The sequence below is a fragment of the Salvelinus alpinus genome, chromosome 2, assembly GCF_045679555.1.
Source record: "Salvelinus alpinus chromosome 2, SLU_Salpinus.1, whole genome shotgun sequence".
NCBI lineage: Eukaryota > Metazoa > Chordata > Actinopteri > Salmoniformes > Salmonidae > Salvelinus > Salvelinus alpinus.
The window spans coordinates 79,482,051-79,508,583 of NC_092087.1; the positions used below are offsets into that span (position 1 = coordinate 79,482,051).

The 26,533-nt window shown below is 43.2% G+C and overlaps 2 protein-coding genes across 2 annotated transcripts; both read left to right on the forward strand.

The window, feature by feature from the left end:
- The first annotated feature begins 2,411 nt into the window (after positions 1-2,411).
- Positions 2,412-9,331, forward strand: LOC139541339 (endoplasmic reticulum resident protein 27-like). Its single transcript, XM_071345897.1, has 6 exons — positions 2,412-2,468; positions 7,607-7,750; positions 7,882-7,998; positions 8,234-8,359; positions 8,735-8,929; positions 9,257-9,331. Exons 1-6 carry the CDS (start codon positions 2,412-2,414, stop codon positions 9,299-9,301), a joined length of 684 nt encoding a protein of 227 aa, XP_071201998.1. The 3' UTR covers positions 9,302-9,331.
- A 5,681-nt stretch (positions 9,332-15,012) lies between these two features.
- LOC139567881 (uncharacterized) lies at positions 15,013-18,670 on the forward strand. Its single transcript, XM_071389474.1, has 5 exons — positions 15,013-15,150; positions 15,235-15,290; positions 15,371-18,383; positions 18,464-18,501; positions 18,580-18,670. Exons 1-4 carry the CDS (start codon positions 15,122-15,124, stop codon positions 18,471-18,473), a joined length of 3,108 nt encoding a protein of 1,035 aa, XP_071245575.1. The 5' UTR covers positions 15,013-15,121; the 3' UTR covers positions 18,474-18,501; positions 18,580-18,670.
- Positions 18,671-26,533: the final 7,863 nt, after the last annotated feature.

A 26,533-nucleotide genomic window follows, 5' to 3' on the forward strand; every position in this document is an offset into this window, starting at 1 on the left:
TCACTTGCCTCTAGCAACTTACCCTGAAGTGTAGTATCCAACACCAAAACTAACTCTTATTCCCGCCTCTAGGCAAAAACATACCCCTTACTCCAAATGCGTTTTGCACCAAAAATATCGTAAAAGTAAAATCAACTTTTCAACTTTCTCCACGCCCAATTATTATTTATTTTTTTAAACCCCATGTACCTCGCTAAATTTATATCGCAAGAATGTATTTTAGTCTCTTGGTACCAAGGCTGAGATTCTAACCCGAGTCTCCCGCGCCGCTGTCAAAAAATGCTTCTCCGTCATAGCCAACCTTATCTGCGCCTCCCTATCTTGCCTTCTCCATAGCATCTGCAAGTTAACCCCTTAGTAACTCTCCCTCTCTTTTTCTGGCTTCAGACAACCACACTCTAGCCGTGTCTAGCCGCTCTACCTTCTGCTGTATCAACTTTATCATTAATTGTAATCTTTCTACATCCATACTCTCAAACTCGTACATTCCCCTTCAACCCTGGGCATTAGATTCACCCAAACATTCCACCGGGTTCCCCGTCGACTGGGAGCCCCTCTTTCCACTCTCTATCACTCCTCTCCTTACCATTATCCCTCTCTAGAACAGATTTCAACTTCCTCAAAAACCGTTCTATTTCTGGAGACATTATATATCCCGTGCGTATACTCGCGTATGTGTGTAAATTAATTTAAATGATCAACCTAATGTTATATCTTTATTTTAAATTATCAACCTAATTCTACCTTTTTAAAACTCACTTCTGCAATGTGGATCCCCTACGAATATCCAGTCTCCTTCTGTAATATTCAACGTACTTTCATGCGCTAGGCAAATTGTCCCATATGAACTGTGTCCCTGACACTTCCTTTTAAAACATTCAATCTTGGTATTAGTACGCCGACTAAATACCCAATGCACCACAATTACACGGCAAACTTATTTTTCTTATTAGACACAACCTTCGTCGTTATATCCACGTTTACCTCACACCTCACATACCAATAGATTCGTCGACCTATTCTCACACAAACTGGTAGATTTGTTCTACCCAGTGCATTGCATTCGTTATCATATGGTAATTTAACCTCTATAGTCCCCGACTATTCTCATTTTTCCCACACTCGTCTTCACATCCACTCAGTACATTTCACTTACACATTGCATTTTAGAGCTTTTGATCAAATAAAATTGCATTTGCCATTACCTGGTCCACGGCATTTTAGACTATTCGTATATTGGATATAAGGAATTTGGTAACTTACATCGAACAAGCGTCTCACAAAATAAATTTGGATAATGCCAATTTGCAGAACTTTAGTATATTAATACAATAGGCATCTGCTCACCCTTTTTATTTTTTGTATTTTATATTTTAGACCGGTCTTTGTGAGTAATGCCGTCCGACGACAGTAAAGGTATCTTAGCTGGCTCATCACTCTTTTGAAAGAGACATGATTAGATTCATAAGGATGTCTAAGATGTAATTATTTGCAAACAGCATTGCAAACAAGACACTCTGATTAGACGTTGGAGAAATGGTAAGTTTGCTTAGTTCTCTGTCTATTCTTCCCTGAAACTTCTATTTTCATTATCCACCTTTCTTTTGAGACTTTTTCAGCACAACATTTTCTCTTGATTTCAAGCTGTTTTTCCCCAATCCCCTCATAAAGAGTTCATCTCACTAATGTAATAGTGACATTGGTGATTTTATCAATGTAATCATTAGGCTATGTTATTGACATTGAATTGATTATATAGCCTACTAACCAGATCTGTTAAAAATGTTGTTTAATTTGTAGAATATGCCTATGAATTGGGCTGCTATTATGTTCTGTTCCTGCAACTTTCAGCTTTAAAAAACCTATTGCTGACCCCCTGCTGTACATAGTTTAGCGGGGATAGGAGGGGGGTCGGCAGTTTTTTGTCTTGCCTAGGGCAGCACAACGTCGAGGGCCGGCCCTGAATGCAAACATGCATAAAGCCAGCTCAGCCCTGTGAGTTCTGTTGTCTATCAGTTGTTGTCTCTTTGTCTGGGTCGAGGAACCCCCCCTCTTAATCTAGTCTAAATATAATGAATATGAACAAGTATAAGGTTACTGCAGTTTGACAGGGTTTTCATCCCCCCAGGGCCAGTTTTCTTCAGGAGTTTTTTAAAAACCATTTGACTTGATTAGAAAAAACTGGTCCCATCATAGCCCATATAAAACCCTTTTACACCTGATTAATCACTGTCATACCTTATAGTGTCAAGCGTTTTCCTGGTAATGTTAAGGTGACACCAGTCTGCTTGCAGTTGTCAGTTATCATCAGGTATGTGGATGATCAGGGCTTTATTCAGGAACGTTTCTTGGGCTACTTTGTCTCAAGTGGGCGAGATGCGCAGTCTGTGTTTGACTTTGTGAATTCTGAGATGTCTGAGTTTAACTTCATGAAGAAACCCTTTGCCCAAACCTACGATGGCGCAGATGTAATGGAATGTATCTGCTATTTGTATTTTCAGATAAATCCCCTACTAATCCCTGATTAAGAGATCTGGGGAAGTGTACCAAAAAAATTTCTGTAGCATTGAAGGTCCCTAAGAACACAGTGTCCTCCATCGTTTATAAATGGAAGAAGTTTGGAACCACCAAGACTCTTCCTAGAGCTGGCCGCCGGGACAAACTGAGCAATCGGGGGAGAAGGGCCTTGGTCAGGGAGGTGACCAAGAACCCGATTGTCACTCTGACAGAGCTCTATATTTCCTCTGGAGGTCCATCTCTGCAGCACTCCACCAATCAGGGCTTTATGGTAGAGTGGTGAGGTGGAAGCCTCTCCTCAGTAAAGGCACATCACAGCCGGCTTGGACTTTGCCACTTTACTATTGAGTGTAGTCTGGCCCAGGAGTGTGAAGGTGAACGGAAAGGCTCTGGAGCAACGAACCGCCCTTGCTGTCTCTGCCTGGCCGGTTCCCCTCTCTCCATTGGGATTCTCTGCCTCTAACCCTATTACAGGGGCTGAGTCACTGGCTTACTGGTGCTCTTCCATGCCGTCCCTAGGAGGGGTGCGTCACTTGAGTGGGTTGAGTCACTGACGTGATCTTCCTGTCTGGGTTGGCGCCCCTCCTTGGGTTGTGCCGTGGCGGAGATCTTTGTGGGCTATACTCAACCTTGTCTCAGGATGGTAAGTTTGTGGTTGAAGGTATCCCTCTAGTGGTGTGGGGGCTGTGCTTTGGCAAAGTGGGTGGGGTTATATCCTGCCTGTTTGGCCCTGTACGGGGGTATCATCGGATGGGGCCACAGTGTCCCCTGACCCCTCCTGTCTCAGCCTCCAGTATTTATGCTGCAGTAGTTTATGTGTCGGGGTGCTAGGGTCAGTCTGTTATATCTGGAGTACTTCTCCTGTCTTATCCGGTGTCCTGTGTGAATTTAAGTATGCTCTCTCTCCTTGGGGGGGGGGGGGGGGAGTCACGTACTGTCACGTTCTGACCCTAGTTCTTTTGTTATTTCTTTGTTTCAGTGTGGTCAGGGCGTGAGTTGGGTGGGTTATCTATGTTCGTTTTTCTATGTTGTTTTTTTTAGTTTGGCCTGGTATGATTCTCAATCAGAGGCAGATGTCGTTAGTTGTCTCTGATTGAGAATCATACTTAGTTAGCCTTTTCCACCTGGGTTTTGTGGGTGGTTATTTTCCGTTTCAGTGTTTTCACCATTCGGGACTGTTTCGGGTTTCATTTTGTTTCACTTTGTTAGTTTGTCTTTTGTCGTATTCATTCTCATTAAAAGACATTATGGATACGTACCACGCAGCGCATTGGTCTGACATTTCTTCTCCCAACGAAGAACGTTACATGAATACATGGAAAACTAAGTATATGTTGTTTTCTAGAGTACACGTACATAGTACGGTCTATCAGTATATACGTTAAGTTGTCTTTTTAAAAAACATATTGATGAGTTAGTTAATTAAGATGCTGAATATAAAAAGGGGCTTCTTCTATAGAAATAGGTCAGGCCTCTTGCTTAATAGTACAAAGCAGAAAATTAAATCAATGTTCTTACTGGTCCTAGACTATTGCAAAATCATCTATTTGAATGCAGCTGCCACTTCATTAAAGCCTTTAGATGCATTTGACCCTAGAGCACTTTGTTTTATTATAGGTGCAGGTTCAGTACACATCCCTGCATTCTCTATCGTAAAGTAGGCGACCCTCTTTGAGGTCACGTAGGTCAATTCGTTGCTCTCTTTGCCTTTATAAAGCTCTTTCACATACTGTAAACTCCCTCTGTAGCTAACAGTTACAATAACCATTAGATGTACGAGTCAGAGTTATCATACACAGTGTCAGGGATTGCTAACTCTGGAAATTCCTTTGGTCTGTACAGAGTTCGGTAAATCAGCTCTTTGCCCCTTACTTGTGGAATAATCTCCAAGCTTCTCTAAACATTGATGTTTTGGTGTCTCTAGGTTAATTCAGACTGCTGAATGAGGCCTGTTACAACTTACTATTATTAAAGGATTCGTACCTTTAATAAAATACGAAACACTTGACGAAACAACAAAACCGACAAACGAACAGTCCTGTAAGGTGAACAGACAAAACAGAAAACAACCACCCACAAACACAGGTGGGAACAGGCTACCTAAGTATGGTTCTCAATCAGAGACAACGATAGACAGCTGCCTCTGATTGAGAACCATACCAGGCCAAACACATAGAAATACAAAACAAGGACAACATAGAACACCAGACATAGAATGCCCACCCAAACTCACGCCCTGACCAACCAAAATAGAGACATAAAAAGGATCTCTAAGGTCAGGGCGTGACACCACCCCTCCCATGTGTTCCCAGGTACATATTTGGGAGCCCATATTCATTCAGGATGTAAGGCTTACTAGTTATGGCAAATGTTAGGAAAACTTGGTTGTTGTAACAAAACAAAAAAACAAAACAAAAAAACAGCAAAGTTTTATACTTTGACCACATCTTTTCACATACGTTTTATTTGGGTCTTTTTAATTTACTACGTTGTTTGGCTCCAGCCCTTGGAATCTCGGTACATGTACAAAGAAAAATAACACAATTCAACAATTGATGGATGGTGACAAAAATAATGACATTGCCAGTAGTCATGTTAAGGTTTTCAATGTTTTATTGGTGGAGTTTATGGATTTGCATGTGGCTGTGCATTATATGGTGCCGGCATAGGAAAGAGGATCTGATCATGCCTATTGGTATTCTTGATCAAGTCTTGATCCAAAAAGACACACAACTGTTATACGGTTAATTCCACATCTGCTTGCATTGCTTGGTAGTGTATTATCATGGTATGAGACAACATAAATAATACAATTTAAGTTAAGTAAAAATAAACAATATTATCCTAAATTTAGAGATGAATAAAAAATGTGTTATCACATCAACATCATCAAAAATCTTTCACAATGTACCTGTTTTCAGTATAGAATGACATGTATACAGATTATATTATTCAAGGTTTGAAATTAACACAATGAGAAGTGATTTTGTAACAACAGTTTTGAATGGGTAATTGTATCAAATATATATCATTGTATGTTTTAATTAGCTCTCATATAAACTGTTTTCATCACTGCCTTGTAAACCCATTCTTGTAAGTTGGAGCTACTGTACGTGATTGTCTGGGGCTGCTGTACAGATTTGAGCACTTGCCAAGATGTTGACATTTCTGGGTATGTCTCACCTGTAACATGATAATAGTAAAGATTATGATGGTAATAATAATATTGTTATATTATTTTTATAATAATAAAAATCTGTCAATCAACCATATGTCTTTCTTAAAAGCCTTTTTTTGCATCAGCAGTTGTCACAAAGCGTTTTAGAGATACCCAGTCTAAAAATCCAAGACCCATCAATGCATATGTCGAAGCACAGCCTCTAGGAAACACTCCCTAAAGTCATAAACATAGGATTACAGTTTTTCTCAATTGCTAAAACACTCAAATCCATTGGCTGAAGACAGTTCTCAGTTGCCTGGACTCATTTAGCTAATTATGCAGTCTGTTGTCAATACCTTAAACCATTTCGCATGGTAAAACACAATTTGCAGATCTCACGTAGACTTTTCAGCAAAACTCTGAAAACACATTCTCATTCTCAAAACACATTCTGCACTCTAATGCACATGTCATCCATACTGGTAAACACACATGTCATTGATTGAACACAACCACTCAAAATTGATTTAACATCAGTTTCCACCGAGCTGCTCAGGTAAGGGAATGGTTTAACATCAATGGGCAGTTTATGAACTTGTACCTCCCTCCATACTCGCCTTTCCTGAATCCGATTGAGGATTTTTTCTCCTCTTGGAGATGGAAAGTGTATGATAGACAACCCTACACCAGAGTAAATCTGCTGCAAGCCATGGATTTAGCCTGTGGTGATATAGGTGAGGAATCATGTCAGGGCTGGATACGGCACACAAGAGGCTTCTTCCCCCGTTGCCTCAGGAGGGACAATATTGCTTGTGATGTCGACGAAGTGCTCTGGCCTGACCCAGCCCAAAGACAAGAAGAAGCACATTGATCACATGTTTACTCCTTTGATTTTTGTCCCTTTTAGTATTGTATACTGTAGTACAGTGCATTGTAGGCTGTATACTGTACAATGGACAAATTGTATGGCCCTGAACATTGTGCTTTCCATTTATTAACAGTACTGACTGCTCAATAGATTTTGACTGGTTGCAGGTTCATATCAACAAAGAACAAGAATTACAGTATCACAGAGACAAAGGACAAGTTTGTGAGATGCAGGGTACAGTACTGTAAAAATAGGGGTACAAGGAGGAGGAAGAACAAAAAACAAAATTGCAAAGAGCAAAGCAGAGTAGTAATTTCAGATCAATTTTGAGCTACTTTGATGTAACATGTTTTATATAACATGTCATCAAAAGACAATGACGGAAAAATATGAATATTTTTTTAGATAAAAAATGTACTTCTCCCTGAGAATTGTATGTTTTGAACAATGTGTTTTCTATTTTTCGGTGTATTGTTTACTGACTGCTTGAGAGTGTATATCATTTTGATCACTTTGTTTATGATTTGAGAGCAGTGTTTGATTTTGAACACAGGTAAAACTGTTTTGAGGCGAATGTTTCATTTTGCGAGAGGTGTCAGAGGTTATGTAAATAGTGCTTGAAGATGAGGTTTTGGGTTTAATGTTTTCAGGAAATGGAGCAAGGTTTCAGAAATTGTGTTTTAGCAATTGAGAAAAACTGTAATAATTCCCTAAAAATTGCATGTCATTGTATTTAATAACTGTTGCAATAGAAAACATTGAAACCTTGTTAAATATTTGTTGCTTTGGTATATATTGAGTGAAATGTTAAATGGTGGACTGCCGTGTACCTGTTGGGGACCAAAATATTATTTCAAGACATTCTTTGAGGATGATTCTATGACAAATACAAGGGACCAAAATATTATTCACTCAAATTCACTTGGGCTAAGTGCCAATTTGAATCTCAAAAACAGACTTCAATAGTATATCACTGTAGTGAGTGTTATTAGACTCGAACATTCTCTCTCCCTCTCTGTCTGCCCCTTCTCTCTCGCCATCTCTTTCCCTCTCTCTCTCAGACTCCCTCAGAGGAGACTTTTGGCTACAAGGAGCTTGTGGAGGCAGCTAAGACTGTGAAGCATATCCCTGTGGCTCTGTGCAGCGATAAGGAGGCATGGGCCAAACTCAGCATCGTGTCTGACGCTATCGCCATCTTCAGAAAGGTAAACTACTACACCACACCTTTCACTTTGTCCAACAGAAATCCCCTGCTTGGCTCCCGTTACAACAACTATGACAACAAATGTATGAGAAAATATCAACTGAAAAATGTGATCTATGTTTGTGTGTTCAGGCAGATAACCACCAAGACAACCTTCAGCTCTCTGAGACCAAGAAAGTGGAGGCGGACGGCCTTGTTCGCTTTATCACCATGAACGAGCTTCGCTACATCACCGAGTACAACCAAGTGGTAGTCACTGACCACAGCACTGTTCATCTACACCTTACACACTACTCTATACAACAGCACTTATTAACAGTTATACCAGCCTTGTCATGATTACACCTTGCCATCACATCTTTGTATTATTAGCCTTTCATGTTCAGTCATATAACCAGACTATACCTACAGACAGTTAATGTACTGTCACATGCTTGTGTTGATATCTATTTCCTATAGCTCTCTCTCTCTCCTCTCCTCTCAGACAGCAGTGGGTCTGTTCCAGTCTGAGGTGAAGGCACACCTCCTGCTCTTCATCAACAGGGTGAGTGGTGACTATAAAGAGCTCAAGGACCGACTAGGAGCTCTGGCCCCAGAATTTGTTGGCGAGGTGAGAGCAGGCAAGCAGCAACTGGACCTGAAAAGAGCGACTGAACAAAATCTCTGTTATATCAGCCATTTGATTCAAATCTTGAGATAATGTCCCTAATCCCCTATTTGGAATCGGTTCTTTTGAATCAACTATTTAATTGAATCTTGAATTTAATATGTAAATTGGATCATTGGAGTCAGATGTTTTGAACTGCTCTGTGAACTGAGAAAACCCTTACCAAATGCAGGAGATAAGGAACTGCCCATCAACAAAATTCATATATATATTGAACTACTCGTCAATAAAATCACAGATTTTAGTTTTAGTTTCTATTGTCAAACGTATTTGCTACTGTGTGCTCTACTGAATATTACCATGATTTATTTGCCACAGTTCCTGTTTGTGCTGGTACACGGGGTGAGGTCCAATGAGAAATCTCTGGGCTACTTCGGCCTGACTTCATGTGACCTTCCCCGCGTGGGCATTTACGACGGCGACTCAGATATGAAGTGGCTCATGCCCGAGGGAGAGATCTCCACTGAGCGTGTGCGGGAATTCTGCCAGTCACTCATACTAGGCAATCTCAAGGTCAGAGGTCAAAACAAACCTGAGTTCAAATAGTATTGGTTCTCTTTCAAATGCCTTTGAGGGTTGATTGAGCCTGCCTGGAGTGCCAGATGGACAGGGTTTGCACTTTTTGGACTATTCTATTGGTTCCATTGTGCCAGGCAAGCTCAATTAAGAGCAGGTAAATACGTATTTGAAAGAAAACAAATACTATTTGAACCCATATCTATGGCGCAGTATACGTTTCAGTGGCTTTGATAATATGTAGAAAGAGGCAATAAATTGTACTGTGTGGCCTCCATTTAATGTATCTATATTGCTTCTCAAAAACTTTTTTCATCTTTTTAGGAGGTGAAGCAGGCAGGAGAACCTGATCCTAAAACGGAGTTGTAAAATAAACAAATAAAGGAATGTAAATAATTAGCTTTATGACAATAATTGTGTCTTTTTTGGTCAGTATTGATTTCTGCCTGAATCTTATGTAGGCTATGTGTGTGCTCTGGTGGGCACTGTGTGTGTTTGTGAGGACTGCCATCTGCCATCTGCGAGTTGACAACAGCTCAGTGGCTACTCACCACTGAGATTTTGGATGTGATGGTTACAATCGCAACTGACTGACCTCAGTAGACTAATAGGGCCTGGAGGGTCTAACAGAGAAAGAAGAATTGGAATCTGTCTTCAGAAAAAATAACAGTTGAGGATTTCAAATGCAATCGCAAAGAAACAACAAATACAATAGAATATGATGCAGTATATTACAATACAATACATATTTGTGTATTTACATGCAAATGCTACATTTATGTGCAGACCTGTGTTCAAATACATGTACAGGATATTTGAGTGTCTGGTAAATAAAACACTTTTTCAAATACACAGCCCAAAACAATAACTTTTATTTTTGTATTTGAGTGGTTATTTGTAAAAGCCAAATAGTCTGCCAAATTGTATTATTTGACAGTATTTTTTAATTCTTATGTAAATTCATGAGAGTATATTTGAGTTTTTCAAATGCTTTAAGTGTATTTCCAAATATATAAAAAAATTCAACTACTTATCTTTTGAAATAAAAGATCAGAATACTTCGAATGTATGAGCAATTAATTGAAATATTTTAAATGCAGTGGCAAGAAAAAGTATGTGAGCCGTTTGGAATTACCTGGATTTCTGCATAAATTGGTCATAAAATTGGATCTGATCTTCATCTAAGTCACAACAACAGACAAACACAGTCTGTTTAAACTAATAACACAAACAATTATATGTTGTCATGTCTTTATTGAACTCACCGTGTAAACATTCACAGTATAGGGTGGGAAAAGTATGTGAAATGTTGGATTTAATAACTGGTTGACCCTCCTTTGGCAGCAATAAACTCAACCAAACGTTTTCTGTAGACCTGCACAGCGGTCAGGAGGAATTTTTGGACCATTAATCTTTACAAAACTGTTTCAGTTCAGCAATATTCTTAGGATGTCTGGTGTGAACCGCTCTCGAGGTCATGCCACAGCGTCTCAATCGGGTTGAGTTCAGGACTCTGACTGGGCCACTCCAGAAGGCGTATTTTCTTCTGTTCTGTTTCTTCTGTTCTGTTGTTCAACCATTCTGTTGTTGATTTACTTGTGTTTTGGGTCATTGTCCTGTTGCGTTGCCCAACTTCTGTTGAGCTTCAACTGGCGGACAGATAGCCTTAAATTCTCCTGCAAAATGTCTTGATAAACTTGGGAATTCATTTTTCTGTCAATGATAGCAAGCTGTCCAGGCCCTAAAGCAGCAAAGCAGCCCCAAACCATGATGCTCCCTCCACCATACTTTACAGTAGGGATGAGGTTTTGATGTTGGTGTGCTGTGCCTTTTTTCTCCACACATAGTGTTATGTGTTCCTTCCAAACAAATCAACTTTAGTTTGACTCCTGACTCCAAATAGCTTTTGGAAAAGTCAATAGCCAAGGGGTTCCCAACCTTGGGTTCCCAACCTACACTGTGAATGTTTAAATTATGTATTTAATATAGACAAGAAAAATACAATAATTTGTGTGTTATTAGTTTAAGCACACTGTGTTTGTCTATTGTTGTGACTAAGATAAAGATCAGATAACATTTTATGACTAATTTATGCAGACATCCAGGTAATTCCAAAGGGTTCACATACTTTTTCTTGCCACTGTAGTATTTGAACGCAGATCTGATTAAGTTACGTACAGTTGAAGTCGGAAGTTTACATACACTTTAGCCAAATACATTTAAACTCATTTTTCCACAATTCCTGACATTTAATCCTAGTAAAAAATCCCTGTTTTCGGTCAGTTACGATCACCACTTTTTTTTAAGAATGTGAAATGTCAGAATAATAGTAGAGAAAATGATTTATTTCAGGTTTTATTTCTTTCATCACATTCCCAGTGAGTCATACGTTTACATACACTCAATTCGTATTTGGTAGCATTGCCTTTAAATTGTTTAACTTGGGTCAAACGTTTCGGGTAGCCTTCCACAAGTTTCCCATAATAAGTTGGGTGAATTTTGGCCCATTCCTCCTTTCAGAGCTGGTGTAACTGGGTCAGGTTGGTAGGCCTCCTTGCCTGCATGTGCTTTTTCAGTTCTGCCCACACATTTTCTATAGGATTGAGTTCAGGGCTTTGTGATGGCCACTCCAATACCTTGACTTTGTTGTCCTTAAGCCATTTTGCCAGAATTTGGAAGTATGCTTGGGGTCATTGTCCATTTGGAAGACCCATATGCGACCAAGCTTTAACTTCCGGACTGATTTCTTGAGATGTTGCTTCAATATATCCACATAATTTTCCTACCTCATGATGCCATCTATTTTGTGAAGTGCAGCAGTCCCTCCTGCAGCAAAGCACCCCCACAACATGATGCTGCCACCCCCGTGCATCATGGTTGGGATGGTATTCTTCGGCTTGCAAGCCTCCCTATTTTTCCTCTAAACATGACGATGGTCATTATGGCCAAACAGTTCTATTTTAGTTTCATCAGTCCAGAGGACATTTCTCCAAAAAGTACGATCTTTGTCCCCATGTGCAGTTGCAAACCGTAGTCTGGCTTTTTTATGGTGGTTTTGGAGCAGTGGCTTCCTCCTTGCTGAGCAGCCTTTCAGGTTATGTTGATATAGGACTCGTTTTACTGTGGACATAGATACTTTTGTACCTGTTTCCTCCAGCATCTTCACAAGGTCCTTTGCTGTTGTTCTGGGATTGATTTACACTTTTCGCACCAAAGTACGTTCAACTCTAGGAGACAGAACGCGTCTCCTTCCTGAGCGGTATGATAGCTGTGTGGTCCCATGGTGTTTATACTTGCATACTATTGTTTGTACAGATGAACGCCGTACCTTCAGGTCTTTGGAAATTGCTCCCAAGGATGAACTAGACTTGTGGAGGTCTACCATTTTTTTTCTGAGGTCTTGGCTGATTTGTTTTGATTTTCCCATAATGTCAAGCAAAGGCACTGAGTTTGAAGGTAGGCCTTAAAATTCGTCCACAGGTACACCTCCAAATTAATCAAATTATGTCAATTAGCCCATCAGAAGCTTCTAATGCCATGACATCATTTTCTGGAATTTTCCAAGCTGTTTAAAGGCACAGTCAACTTAGTGTATGTAAACTTCTGACCCACTGGAATTGTGATACAGTGAATTATAAGTGAAATAATCTGTCTGTAAACAATTGTTGGAAAAACGGCTTGTGTCATGTGTAACGGATGTGAAATGGCTAGCTAGTTAGCGGGTACGCACTACTAGCGTTTCAATCAGTTACGTCACTTGCTCTGAAACCTAGAAGTAGTGTTGCACCTTGCTCTGCAAGGGCCGTGGCTTTTGTGGGGCGATGGGTAACGACGCTTCGTGGGTGACTGTTGTGCAGAGGATGTGTGCAGAGGGTCCCTGGTTCGCGCCCGTGTCGGGCCGAGGGGACGGTTTAAAGTTATACTGTTACACATGCACAAAGTAGATATCCTAACCGGCTTGCCAAAACTATAGTTTGTTAACAAGAAATGTGTGGAATAGTTGAAAAACGAGTTTTAATGACTCCAACCTAAGTGGATGTAAACTTCCGACTTCAACTGTACATGAAAGATCCAGTCCCTGTAGGCCAGCCTACAGCAGTGGAAGAGGGGAGTGAGTGCAGAGTTCTAGACATTAAGAGCCGTACAATAAAGTAAAGAAGGATTGGAGCACTTGGGGTGAATATAAAAGACCAGAAAAAAGACCAGATTATCTGACTGCTGTGCTGAAAGAAACAGGAGAAGAAAACAACACACCAAAGAGAAGGAAAAGTTGATTCAAATAAATTCCTTAAAAAGTGGATGGGAATTTTCAAGGCAAAGACTTGGAATTAAGGATAATTAGTAGGGATGGAGTGCCAAGCGGAAACATCAGACGGAATAGGGAAAATACTATTTGGCAGATGTTGAGTTTGAAAGAGCTGGAGATGTATGCATAGCTACAGTATCTAAACAGCTGCATTCGAGTGTCTGTGTTTGTGGATGTGTACTGCAATCAAAGTTGAGACAACATTGGAAAAAATGCTTCCACAAAAGAGGGTAGACGATCAGAGGATGATGAGATGGGTAGTTGTCTTGTGTTTTATTTCATCCACATGAGGGAGACATTTTATGGAGATAGTGGGCACCTTCTAGGGGATCACTGTTGTCAAGTCGGTAACAATTGTTGGTCACCTCTTTTGAAAGTGTGTTGCATTCTGGGGCTAAAACATTTCTGACGTGGGTCTATATGTAGACTGCATGAACTTGACAAAAATCATGTGATCAAAGGTAATGAAGATTTGACTCCAAGTTTCTTTACCAACCTCCTCCTGCATCCACCACCTGCATTGTGGGCGGCTCTATTGTCAACCAATCATTAGTGTTTTTGTTCGACCCATGCAAATGTGACCAAAAACATGACTGAAACAGGAACCAACTTGCTAAAATTCATATGTAGCCTACAGTGCATAAATTAATGATGTGATTGAGGCTCTCTCTCATTTATTGTATAATGTACACACAAATGATTTCAGTTTGTGAGTGGGTGTTGGAGACATGCTTTTCTGACATTATAAAGGAAACCTTTTATAAACAATGGCAACACTGCCATGGTGATCTGAGCCTTGCTGTTGGAAAACAACATTAGTATCTGAATTTCGGTTGTCGCAGATGCACCTCTCCTGACTTTACTTCTTGACTTTGGTCTACAGTCAGTTGCTTTAGCCCTGCCACTCAAACCAGCCCTACTATATGTTTGCCTCTGAAAAATTAAAGACTCAGATCATCAAAAGTATATGTGTGTGGTGTGTTTGCATAATGTGAGTGTTTAATTGGCGTCTGTCTGAATTCAGAATTTGTCCAAGATGTTGCGCTATGTGCAAATGAAACTGTTAATCATCTAATGTTGCTATGCTGAATGAAAAGAAGGCCGTGTAAAATAATGGTGCCTAACTGCTCATATAGCCTCTAATCTTCAAATGAAGCAAGTGAATTTTGTACAAGCAATAATTTAAATCGATCAATGAAATGCCAAGACAAAATGTGTTTCCTACTTTAGAGCAGGGGTGTCAAACTCATTCCATGGAGGGCCTAGTGTCTGTAGGTTTTTGTTTTTTCCTTTCAATTAAGACCTGGACAACTACTGTAGGTGAGGGGAGTAATTAGTGGCCTTAATTCAGCAATCAAGTACAAGGAAGGAGCGAAAACCCACAAACACTCGGCCCTCCGTGTAATGAGTTTGAAGTGTGCTTTAGAGTAAGGGCTGTCAAACCTGTCAGGAACTCAATTAGAGAATCAACCACACTTGAGTAAATTTCTGCATTCCAAATCAACCCCTAGCCCCTCCACCTATCACTTAGTCACTTATGGGCATTTGAAACGATCAGATAGGTTAAAGCAATATGTTAATTGCTTCACCTTGCCTTCTGATAGGCTGGATGCAATTGTGGGCATGTTGCTTATCCCTATTCAATATTTTCTGATTAACAGAAGTGTTTAGGCCAGGGTGTAGGATTTAGGGGTCAATTTGGAAATATAAATGTTATGTAGTTCAGTGGCTGACAGCTGTACTTAATTACCAACGACATTAGAAGGGTCTGGGATTCCTTTAAAAGGAGCAACCAAAATTCTGGCAAATATAGTGAAAGGGATATTCTGGTAGGACGTATGCCTACCATTAGTTCTGAATACTGGTGAGGTTTTGAGGGCAAAATGGCCGTGATGATAGGAATTGCTTTCAGGTATGTTTGTAATAGTCTTGATTTAGTTTGTTTCCCTTGTCCTTCAGGTAGCTATGTTTATAACATACATTCTTTTTCCTTTAGAGTTTCTTGGCTTTGTTGCCTGCTAATTGGAGGGATAACGTGTTCTACATCAGAAGGTGAGTTCATTTCAAATAACAGCTACGTAGTTCCATAACCTTCAAAGGCTGGCATTTTTATATATATTTTTTTTACCTAGGTGATTGGTCTCCTGCACTGGGTCCTAATGCAGCATGGCTCTATGCAGGATCACTTAGGTCTCTAGGATATGGCAATTATAAGTCTCCAACAGCTCAAATGAAAGCGCAACAGAAACATCCGGCCTCCATCCTGCGGAAGGAACTGGCCCTCATGTCCCAGCAACCTCAGCAAATGAGATATCAAGCTCAAATGACCCAGAATCAACCAGCCACTGAACTTCAAAAGCAACTGACTGCCATGAACCAGCAAGTGTGGCATCCAGCTCAAATGCCCCTGCAGCAGAAGCAACCGACCGCAGAACCTCAGCAAGTGTGGCATCCAGCTCAAATGCCCGTGCAGCAGAAGCAACCGACCGCCGTGCCCCAGCAAGTGTGGCATCCAGCTCAAATGCCCGTGCAGCAGAAGCAACCGACCGCCGTGCCCCAGCAAGTGTGGCATCCAGGTCAAATGCACCTGCAGCAGAAGCAACCGATCGCCGTGCCCCAGCAAGTGTGGCATCCAGCTCAAATGCCCCTGCAGCAGAAGCAACCGACCGCCGTGCCCCAGCAAGTGTGGCATCCAGCTCAAATTTCTGTGCAGCAGAAGCAACCGACCGCCGTGCCCCAGCAAGTGTGGCATCCAGCTCAAATGCCCCTGCAGCAGAAGCAACCGACCGCCGTACCCCAGCAAGTGTGGCATCCAGCTCAAATGCCAGTGCAGCAGAAGCAACCGACCGCCGTGCCCCAGCAAGTGTGGCATCCAGCTCAAATGCCCCTGCAGCAGAAGCAACCGACCGCCGTGCCCCAGCAAGTGTGGCATCCAGCTCAAATGCCCCTGCAGCAGAAGCAACCGACCGCCGTGCCCCAGCAAGTGTGGCATCCAGCTCAAATGCCCCTGCAGCAGAAGCAACCGACCGCCGTGCCCCAGCAAGTGTGGCATCCAGCTCAAATGCCCCTGCAGCAGAAGCAACCGACCGCCGTGCCCCAGCAAGTGTGGCATCCAGCTCAAATGCCCCTGCAGCAGAAGCAACCGACCGCCGTGCCCCAGCAAGTGTGGCATCCAGCTCAAATGCCCCTGCAGCAGAAGCAACCGACCGCCGTGCCCCAGCAAGTGTGGCATTCAGCTCAAATGCCAGTGCAGCAGAAGCAACCGACCGCCGTGCCCCAGCAAGTATGGCATCCAGCTCAAATGCCCCTGCAGCAGAAGCAACCGACCGCCGTGCCCCAGCAAGTGTGGCATCCAGCTCAAATGCCAGTGCAGCAGAAGCAACCGACCGCCGTGCCCCAGCAAGTGTGGAATCCAGCTCAAATGCCCGTGCAGCAGAAGCAACCGACCGCCGTGCCCCAGCAAGTGTGGCATCCAGCTCAAATGCCAGTGCAGCAGAAGCAACCGACCGCCGTGCACCAGCAAGTGTGGCATCCAGCTCAAATGCCAGTGCAGCAGAAGCAACCGACCGCCGTGCCCCAGCAAGTGTGGCATCCAGCTCAAATGCCCCTGCAGCAGAAGCAACCGACCGCCGTGCCCCAGCAAGTGTGGCATCCAGCTCAAATGCCAGTGCAGCAGAAGCAACCGACCGCCGTGCCCCAGCAAGTGTGTCATCCAGCTCAAATGCCAGTGAAGCAGAAGCAACCGACCGCCGTGCCTCAGCAAGTGTGGCATCCAGCTCAAATGCCCCTGCAGCAGAAGCAACCGACCGCCGTACCCCAGCAAGTGTGGCATCCAGCTCAAATGCCCGTGCAGCAGAAGCAACCGACCGCCGTGTCCCAGCAAGTGTGGCATCCAGCTCAAATGCCCCTGCAGCAGAAGCAACCGACCGCCGTGCCCCAGCAAGTGTGGCATCCAGCTCAATTTCCCCAGCAAGAGCTGGCCGTCGAACCCCAGCAGCAGCAGGAGCTGGCCGTCGAACCCCAGCAGCAGCAGGAGCTGGCCGTCGAACCCCAGCAGCAGCAGGAGCTTGCCGTCGAACCCCAGCAGCAGCAGGAGCTGGCCGTCGAACCCCAGCAGCAGCAGGAGCTGGCCGTCGAACCCCAGCAGCAGCAGGAGCTGGCCGTCGAACCCCAGCAGCAGCAGGAGCTTGCCGTCGAACCCCAGCAGCAGCAGGAGCTGGCCGTCGAACCCCAGCAGCAGCAGGAGCTGGCCGTCGAACCCCAGCAGCAGCAGGAGCTGGCCGTCGAACCCCAGCAGCAGCAGGAGCTGGCCGTCGAACCCCAGCAGCAGCAGGAGCTGGCCGTCGAACCCCAGCAGCAGCAGGAGCTGGCCGTCGAACCCCAGCAGCAGCAGGAGCTGGCCGTCGAACCCCAGCAGCAGCAGGAGCTGGCCGTCGAACCCCAGCAGCAGGAGCTGGCCGTCGAACCCCAGCAGCAGCTGGCTGTCGATTCCCAGCAAGTGAGGTATCCAGCTCAAATGCACCAGCAGCAACCGAACCACATTCCTCAGCAAGAATGGCATGTAGCTCACATGCCCCTGCAGCAGAAGCAACTGGCCACTGAACCTCAGCAGAAGGAACCGACCGCCATGCCCCCGCAAGTGTGGTATCGAGCTAAAACGCTCCAGCAGCAAAATCATTTGGCCTTCATGCCACAGAAGCAACAGGCCTCCATTCCCCAGCAGCCTCCGCTTGTGTGGCATCCAGCTTATTTTCCCCAGCTGCAGAAGGAACTGGCCGTCGAACCCCAGCAGCAGAAGGAACTGGCCGTCGAACCCCAGCAAGTGAGGTATCCAGCTCAAATGCCCCAGCAGCAACCAAACCACATTCCTCAGCAATTATGGCATGTAGCCCAAATGCCCCAGCAGCAACTGGTCCCAATGTCTCAGCAGAAGCACTACGAAAGCACTGAAGATGGCGTCTCTAGTAATTCTCAGTTCCAAATCAGTTCCAAATTGCACTACGAGAATGGCAGAACTGTCTTCTCCCAAACCCGCTACACTCCTAGGGAGGCTATGCTTGTTGACAGTGGAAATGCTCCCAATGACAGTGATGTTGGCATATTTGAACCAAGCACATACCCACCACTAGTAATGGATCCTACAAGGTAACATACAGTTTTAGTCTGGTTTTAACTTTGCTCTCTGAATTTGAAATCCTTTGTGCTAACCATGTATCTGCCAACAGGAAAATCTAATGGTGGATTCATCCTTTAGAAGCTGATGGTGAGACTTTTTTAATTTTTTTATTGTCAAATTGATGACATAAGATTCTGTTGCTGACACTGTTCTAATTTCTTTTAGGTTTCAGTCATGCTTTTGTTCTGACCAGGAAGTTGCCGTTTTCTTGCTACTCTTGCATGATTGACTCAATAAACAATTTTACTTTCCAATATCTAGTGTCTTTGCAGTACTGAGGGTACGGTTGTGCTTGCTGATTTCAAACGGATGGTGTGGGTTACCAGTACAGTTGGCAGTAAAAGAATGTGGTTCAGTCTTCAAATAGCTGGTTTTTACCTTTGCTACTGGTTGTTCAAATTCCAAGTTTGGCTTTACATTAGTGTTGTCAAGTGGTGAAATGTCTGACCTTCCTCATGTTCATACTTTTGTATGTTGACACCCCTTCAAATGACTGGATTTGGCATTTCGGCCACCCGTTGCTGAAGCGTATAAAATCGAGCACACAGCCGTGCAATCTCCATATTCAAACATTGGCAGTAGAAGGGCCTTGATGAGCTCTCACTTTCAATGTGGCACAGTCATAGGATGACACTTTTCCAAGTCAGTTTGTCAAATTTCCACCCTGCTTAAGCATCCCCGGTCAAGTAAGTCTTAATGTGACAGGCCACACAATCACACAACAGGGCTGTAGCGTGTAGTCATCTGTCCTCGGTTGCAACACTTAGCGTTCCAAACTGCCTCTGGATGCACTGTTAGCACCAGAACTGTTCCGGTGCTTCATGAAGCGTGTTTCGATGAACAGCTGCACACAAGCCTACAATCAATGTGCAATTCCACTCGTCTGTGGGGGTGGTGTAAAGCTCAGCGATATTGGACTAAAGCGCAATGGAAATGCCTTGTCTGGAGAGACTAATCACTCCATCTGGCAGGACAAATCTGGGTTTCACTAATGCCAGGAGAACGCTACCTGCCCGACTGCATTGTGCCAACTTAAGTTTGTTGGCGGAATAAATGTCTGGGGCTGTTTATGATGGTTTGGGCTAGGCCCCTTAGTTCCAGTGAAGGGAAGTCTTAACGCTACAGCATACAATAACATTCTAGACAATGCTGTGCTTCCAACTTTGACAACAGTTTGGGGGAAGGACCTTTCCTGTTTGTGTATGACAGTGCACAATGCAAGGTCCATACAGAAACGGTTTGCGATATGTGTGGAAGAATTTGACAGGCCTGGAGAGTGCCTTGAACTCAACCCTATCGAACACCTTTGGCATGAATTGGAATGCCGACTGCGAGCCAGGCCTAATCAACCAACATCAGTTTCTGACCTCATACTGTTGTGGCTGAATGAAAGCAAGTCCCCACAGATGTTCAAACATCTAGTGGAACGCCTTCCCAGAAGAAGGAAGGCTTTTATAGCTGCAATTGGGGGGAGCAAACTCCATATTAATGCCCATGATTTTGAAATGAGATGTTCAACAAGCTGATGTCCATAACTTTGGTCATGTAGTGCACTTTAGATGTAGTTATGTAGGCATGCATTGTACACGGTGTTAACAATCCAGACTTATTCTTCAACATCAATCTGAGCCTTAGGGAGAGTACTAAGCTAACATGTGGAATTGTTTAAAATGTTCATACCATGATCAATTAGATGTATGACTTTTTGGGAAACTTCAGGTATCAACATTTTATCACAATGTTTTGCTAAAATAAAGAATTTTGCCTTTGCTACTATAGCCCACAGAAACACATTGAATAATGCCTTTTTATAGATGGCAAAGTTTTGTAGTATCTCCAATATCTAGGTGGTGGCACAAATGTAACCCTTTATGTATCACATTTTGCCACATACTGTATGTCGAAACCAGATGGTGAGTAATATATGGAATTAAGTAGTAACCAAAACAAGTGTTAAATCAAAATGTTTGGCATTCTTCAAAGTAGCCACCCTTTGCCTTGATGACAGCTTTGCACACTCTTGGCATTCTCTCAACCAGCTTCATGAGGTAGTCCCTTGGAATGCATTTCAATTAAAGAGAGTGACCCAGCACTTTTTTTTTTAATGCCAGCTCAAGTGGGCTTTCCACTTTCCTTTTGTATTTATTTAGTAATGGTGATAACATAATCACTCCGGACAGACAACTAAAAACTCATCATATAAATGTTGCAGCAGCCTAGGCTACTCCTAAACAGAGATCTGGGATGAAAACGAGATGATTTTTCAGTCTGATCATATAGGCTAATAATAGCAGCTGCGTGTTCAGCCTATGCGCCATGTCCATCTGGTCAGGGTAAACAAATTGGTAACGTTATGTATTTATAGTCCATTTGTGTGTCAGGAGAAAATGTGATTAAATTTGGTTTACATTCAAACTTGGGCTGGCCAGGCTGCCTATACGTTTTCAATCCAAAATTAGTAACTGGAATGAATCAACATAATAGTGATGACAGATGTGAGTTAATGTTTAATTAGGCTTACCGTTGCATAGCTCTGCATGATGCAAACAGGGCTGGCCCTCCCATTAGGCAAGATTATGCTTCTGTCTTTTTGGCAATTGGTTGCCACCCTCCGGTGCCCCTGATCCGCTTCTAAACCGCCCGCACCCCAGCCACCAGCTCATAGCCATTGCTGCAGTTCCCGCTCCCACCCTTTTTTCTCCTCTCCCGAAGTTCACTCTTACTGTCTTTGGTAGCTATGGTGATGTGTGTGTTTTATATGGGATTATCCAACTGTGAATCATTAATAAAAAGGAGTTTGCCAATTCAAGTATTGTATTGTCTTTTTGTTTGTGTGACAAGTTGGTGATTAAGGCAGTAGCCTAACCTATCCTGTTAACGTTAGCTAGCTCATACTAGTAGATATCATCAGCTAAAAGTAAGCTACAGAGAGTTGAAACAAATGTGCTACCATGTCTAAGAGACAAAAATTAATGAAGCAGATAAAAAAAAATGAATAAGAAAAGAGGCACAATCTCCAAACCAAAGAAATTCGCTGCTGAAATTGATCAGCGTGCAGCAATGTCCATCAGCCGGTATAGAGAACGACAAGCCTCCGGGGACAGGCGTTCATTCGCCGAGAGGGACGAGCCCCCTTTCGCTGGTTCTAGCAGTGAAGAGGGCAAACCGGAGGAGCCATCCACTTCCACCAATGATGATAGCTCACTGGGTGAATAAGAACGGGTGGCCACACCTCCAAACAATGCTGGCGGAGACCCTACTATCTTGGACCCTGACTCAGATTCGTCGCACCCCATCCCAGTGACAGTGGTGCTGCTGCTAAATCCGACTCCCAGACAAAAAACATAAAAGATCCCTGTGATTGGCCAAAATATATGAATGGCTCTTTACGGGATATGTTAGTGCAGGCTGGGCCACATCAGGATAAGGAGGGGAATTTCCCAAGAGATGAGGGGCAACGAAAATGTTCGGTGGCCCACTACAATAGGAGGATGGCGAACGGGGAGCGAGTGGAGAGACCAAGGCTTGTCTATTCCAAGCAAAACGATGCAGCCTTCTGTTTTTGCTGCAAACTTTTTTCACACTAGTGGAAGAATCTGGAAGAATCTGTGCCACCGCCTCAGCTCGCATGAGAAGTCGCATGACCACCTAGATAGTTTCCATAGGTGGAAGGAGCTGGAGATCAGGCTGCTGTACAAGCAAACTATCGATGCCCAAGCCCAACGGGCTATTGACGGAGAGACTACCAACTGGCAGCAGCTGATACGATTAATGGCCACCCAGAATATTGCGCTACGTGGGACCACCGACTGGCTGAACAAGCCAAATAATGGGAACATTCTGAAGTTTGTGGAAATGCTGGGTATCTTTGATGGAATCATGAAGAAGCATGTAAGGAGAGTACAGCCCAAAGACACACGTGTGAACTACCTTGGTAAAATAATCCAGAACGAAATCATTGACATGCTGGCAGAAGAGTTCCAGCAGACAGTGTGCAGTGAGCTAAAAGCAGACAGATATGTTTCTATAATTTTGGTCTGCACACCAGACAAGAGCAAAACAGATCAGATGACTACAGTGGTGCATTTTGTTTCAACCGAGGATGATGGGTCAGTGCGCACGAGAGAGCACTTCCTGGAGTTTAGTGAACTACTTGACGCAACGGGGTGGGCATGACAGAGTTGCTCATCTCAAAACTACAGAAACATGGCATCGTCATCATGAACATGAGAGGGCAGGGGTATGACAACGGGGCAAATATGCGGGGGAGGCACAGCGGAGTTCAAAAGAGAGTGCATAATATCAATACAAGGGCATTTTTTTGTGCCATGGAGCACGCACTCACTGAATCTGGTTCTCTCTGATGCATTATCGTGTTGCTTGTAGGCAGCTGAGTTTTTTAACACCATCCAAGAGATTTCGACATTTTTATCTGGAGCTACACACAGCTGTGACGTGCTGAAAGAGCACGTGAAAGAAGGACTCCCCTCAGCACCATGAGATGGGAGAGCCGGGTGGAGGCTGTGAAACCTGTGCAATACCAACTCGGGGAGAATTATGATGCCCTGTGCTAAAACAAGGTTGGAGGCAAACAGCATTGCCGCCAAGATGAACAAATTTGGCTTCATGCGCGCAGTGGTCGTTTGGTATGACACATTGTTCAAAGTGAAAATCACCAGAAAGAGTTTGCAGGTGGTGAGTTTGAACCTTTCACAAGCAGTGGCTTAACTGATCTCAACCAGGGTATTCCTCCAAGACTACCACTCTGATGCAGCTTTCGCTGGCGCATTAGCAAGCGCAAATGAGATGGCAGAGGAGATGTGTATTGTGCCCTGTTTCCGAGTGCAGCCCATTGGCCGTCCCAGGAAGAAGAGGAGTCTGTTTGGCTACGAGGGAGAGGATGAGCCTGTGACTGACCCTCAGCAGAAATTCGAAGTACATTTCTTTAATCAGTTTCTTGATTCTGCTATTCAGTCCGTCAACGAGGGCTTTACGCAGCTCGAAGAGCACAGCAGTGTTTTCAGCATCCTGTACAACACCCCACCGTCAAGGACATGGACACTGTAGTGCTTACCAGCGACTCCGCAACACTCGAGAGGGCCCTTACGTACGGGGATTCCAGGGACATCGACACAAAAGAGCTGTGTAATGAGCTCAAAGTCTTGAACAGGAGACTGGTCAGTGAGGCAAAACCACTCGATGCATTGGAGTATATATCCAGACACCAAATGGCCTCCTTGTATCTCAATGCCTATGTTGCCCTGAGAGTTCTTCACACTCCCCGTGACAGTGGCAAGGGGAGAGCACACATTCTCCAAGCACAAACTACCTGAACTCTACTATGAATCAAGAGACTCAATGGACTCGCCACCATATCAATTGATCATGAATTGTCTTACAAAATCAACCTCCAACAAGCAGTGCATGCGTTTGCTTCCAGGATGGCCATGTGAGTCAACTTGTCTTGAAGGGAAGCGTTGTTCATACACTCATATTCATTCTATCACTGAGTCATTTATTAAGATTAATTATTTATCGCCTGTTTACTTTGTATACATATATTTTCAAATAGACTACATCCTAATCTCTCTCTCTGTCTCTCTCTCTCTTCCTGTCTCTCGCTCTCTCTTCCTTTGTCGCTCTCTCTCTCACACTCACTCTCTCCATTTGATTTCAGGACCATGGACAGCTAGAAAGAAAACATCGCTGACTGCAATGTAGCTCAACAGCAGAGGAAAGAGGCCACTCTATGCGGGCCACAAATTAAAGAAATGCTGAAACTGATGTTGGACAATCAAATTCAATATGTAAATAAAATACATTTGTTAAGGCTGGGTCATTGACATTATTTTACACTGCTCCAACAAATGAGGCACTTGCTTCCAAAGCTCAAATGATCTGACTCTTTTTTACAGTTCTACAGGAATATTAAATGATATGTGAAATAAAAGTGTAATTTTATTGTGTCGTGTCATGTGTGATAACAGGTGGCATATTTTTTTGTAAGAAACTCGGTTTCCTCATATAGGCAGTTGGCTGCATAGTGATTGCAACATTGTAACTTTCCGGTAAGGGACCTCCTATATGTGCACTCGAGCACCAATCATCGAATTACACATATAACTGGAACCTATTTCTTCCTATTCAAAAAAATATGTGGTGAGCCTACCTGTTTGACAGACGTAATTGTGCTATCCATAGATGTCGGTATAGCCAAATCCTCTAATACTGTCGCATGTACTCCTTATATAACTCCGTGAAGGGTTTGGTGTATTTGGTTAAAACCAGGGCTCGAATTGAGTGAGGGTATCCCATACCCTTTGTTAAAGAAACGGGTATCTACTGTTTGCTTTAAATGTAGAAAAAACTACACACAAGGAATCCAGATTATATAAAGCGTTCTATAACAATGCTTAACTCTGTGATACCTTATGGTAGAAACAAGCTTTCAAATGCCTGCAAAAGAGGTGACTCCGATGCATATGAGGATGTATTGATTCCTCTCTATGCCATTCTGAAGCTGAGCTGCAGCCTATAATATTCGATGAGCTATTCTGTCCCTATTAAAAAAAAGATGTTTGTTTGAACCCAGGAAGCTTTTAGGGAAGCACTTCTGTTGTTGGGTTGTACAACGGACAAGTAGCCAGCAGTGGAAGCTTACATTTTTCTGCATCGGTGGAGCTTCTGTCTGGGTGGAAAGGGAACTTTTGAAAGAGACATGATTAGATTCATAAGGATGTCTAAGATGTAATTATTTGCAAACAGCATTGCAAACAAGACACTCTGGTTAGACGTTGGATAAATGGTAAATTTGCTTAGTTCTCTGTCCATTCTTCCCTGAAACTTCTATTTTCATTATCCACCTTTCTTTTGAGACTTTTTCAGCACGACATTTTCTCTTGATTTCAAGCTGTTTTTCCCCAATCCCCTCATAAAGAGTTCATGTCACTAATGTAATAGCGACATTGGTGATTTTATCAATGTAATCATTAGGCTATGTTATTGACATTGAATTGATTATATAGCCTACTAACCAGATCTGTTAAAAATGTTGTTTAATTTGTAGAATATGCCTATGAATTGGGCTGCTATTATGTTCTGTTCCTGCGACTTTTAGCTTTAAAAAACCTATTGCTGACCCCCTGCTGTACATAGTTTAGCGGGGATAGGTGGGGGGTCGGCAGTTTTTTGTCTTGCCTAGGGCAGCACAACGTCGAGGGCTGGCCCTGAATGCAAACATGCATATAGCAAGCTCAGCCCTGTGAGTTCTGTTGTCTATCAGTTGTTGTCTCTTTGTCTGGGTCGAGGAAACCCCCCTCTTAATCTAGTCTAAATATAATGAATATGAACAAATATAAGGTTACTGCAGTTTGACAGGGCTTTCATCCCCCCAGGGCCAGTTTTCTTCAGGAGTTTTTTAAAACCATTTGACTTGATTAGAAAAAACTGGTCCCATCATAGCCCATATAAAACCCTTTTACAACTGATTAGTCACTGTCATACCTTATAGGGTCAAGCATTTTCCTGGTAATGTTAAGGTGACACCAGTCTGCTTGCAGTTGTCAGTTATCGTCAGGTATGTGGATGATCAGGGCTTTATTCAGGAACGTTTCTTGGGCTACTTTCTCTCACTCTGACAGAGCTCTATATTTCCTCTGGAGGTCCATCTCTGCAGCACTCCACCAATCAGGGCTTTATGGTAGAGTGGCGAGGTGGAAGCCTCTCCTCAGTAAAGACACATCACAGCCGGCCAAAAAACACCTAAAGACTCTAAAACCACGAGAACAAGATTCTCTGGTCTGATTAAACCAAGATTGAACTCTTTGGCTTGAATGCCAAGCGTCACGTCTGGAGGAAACCTGGCACCATTGAGTGGCCCAGCCATAGCCCGGACTTGAACCCGATCAAACATCTCTGGAGAGACCTGAAAATAGCTGTGCAGCAACGCTCCACATCCAACCTGACAGAGCTTGAGAGGATCTGCAGAGAGGAATGGTACAAACTTTCATTAGTAAATCATTATTATAACGCAAATGAAACCTAGAGTTCGGTTTATATAGCCATGGGGGAATGAAAAAAGTTTTGTATGTATTTGGTTGTGAAGATCTTAGATTACATG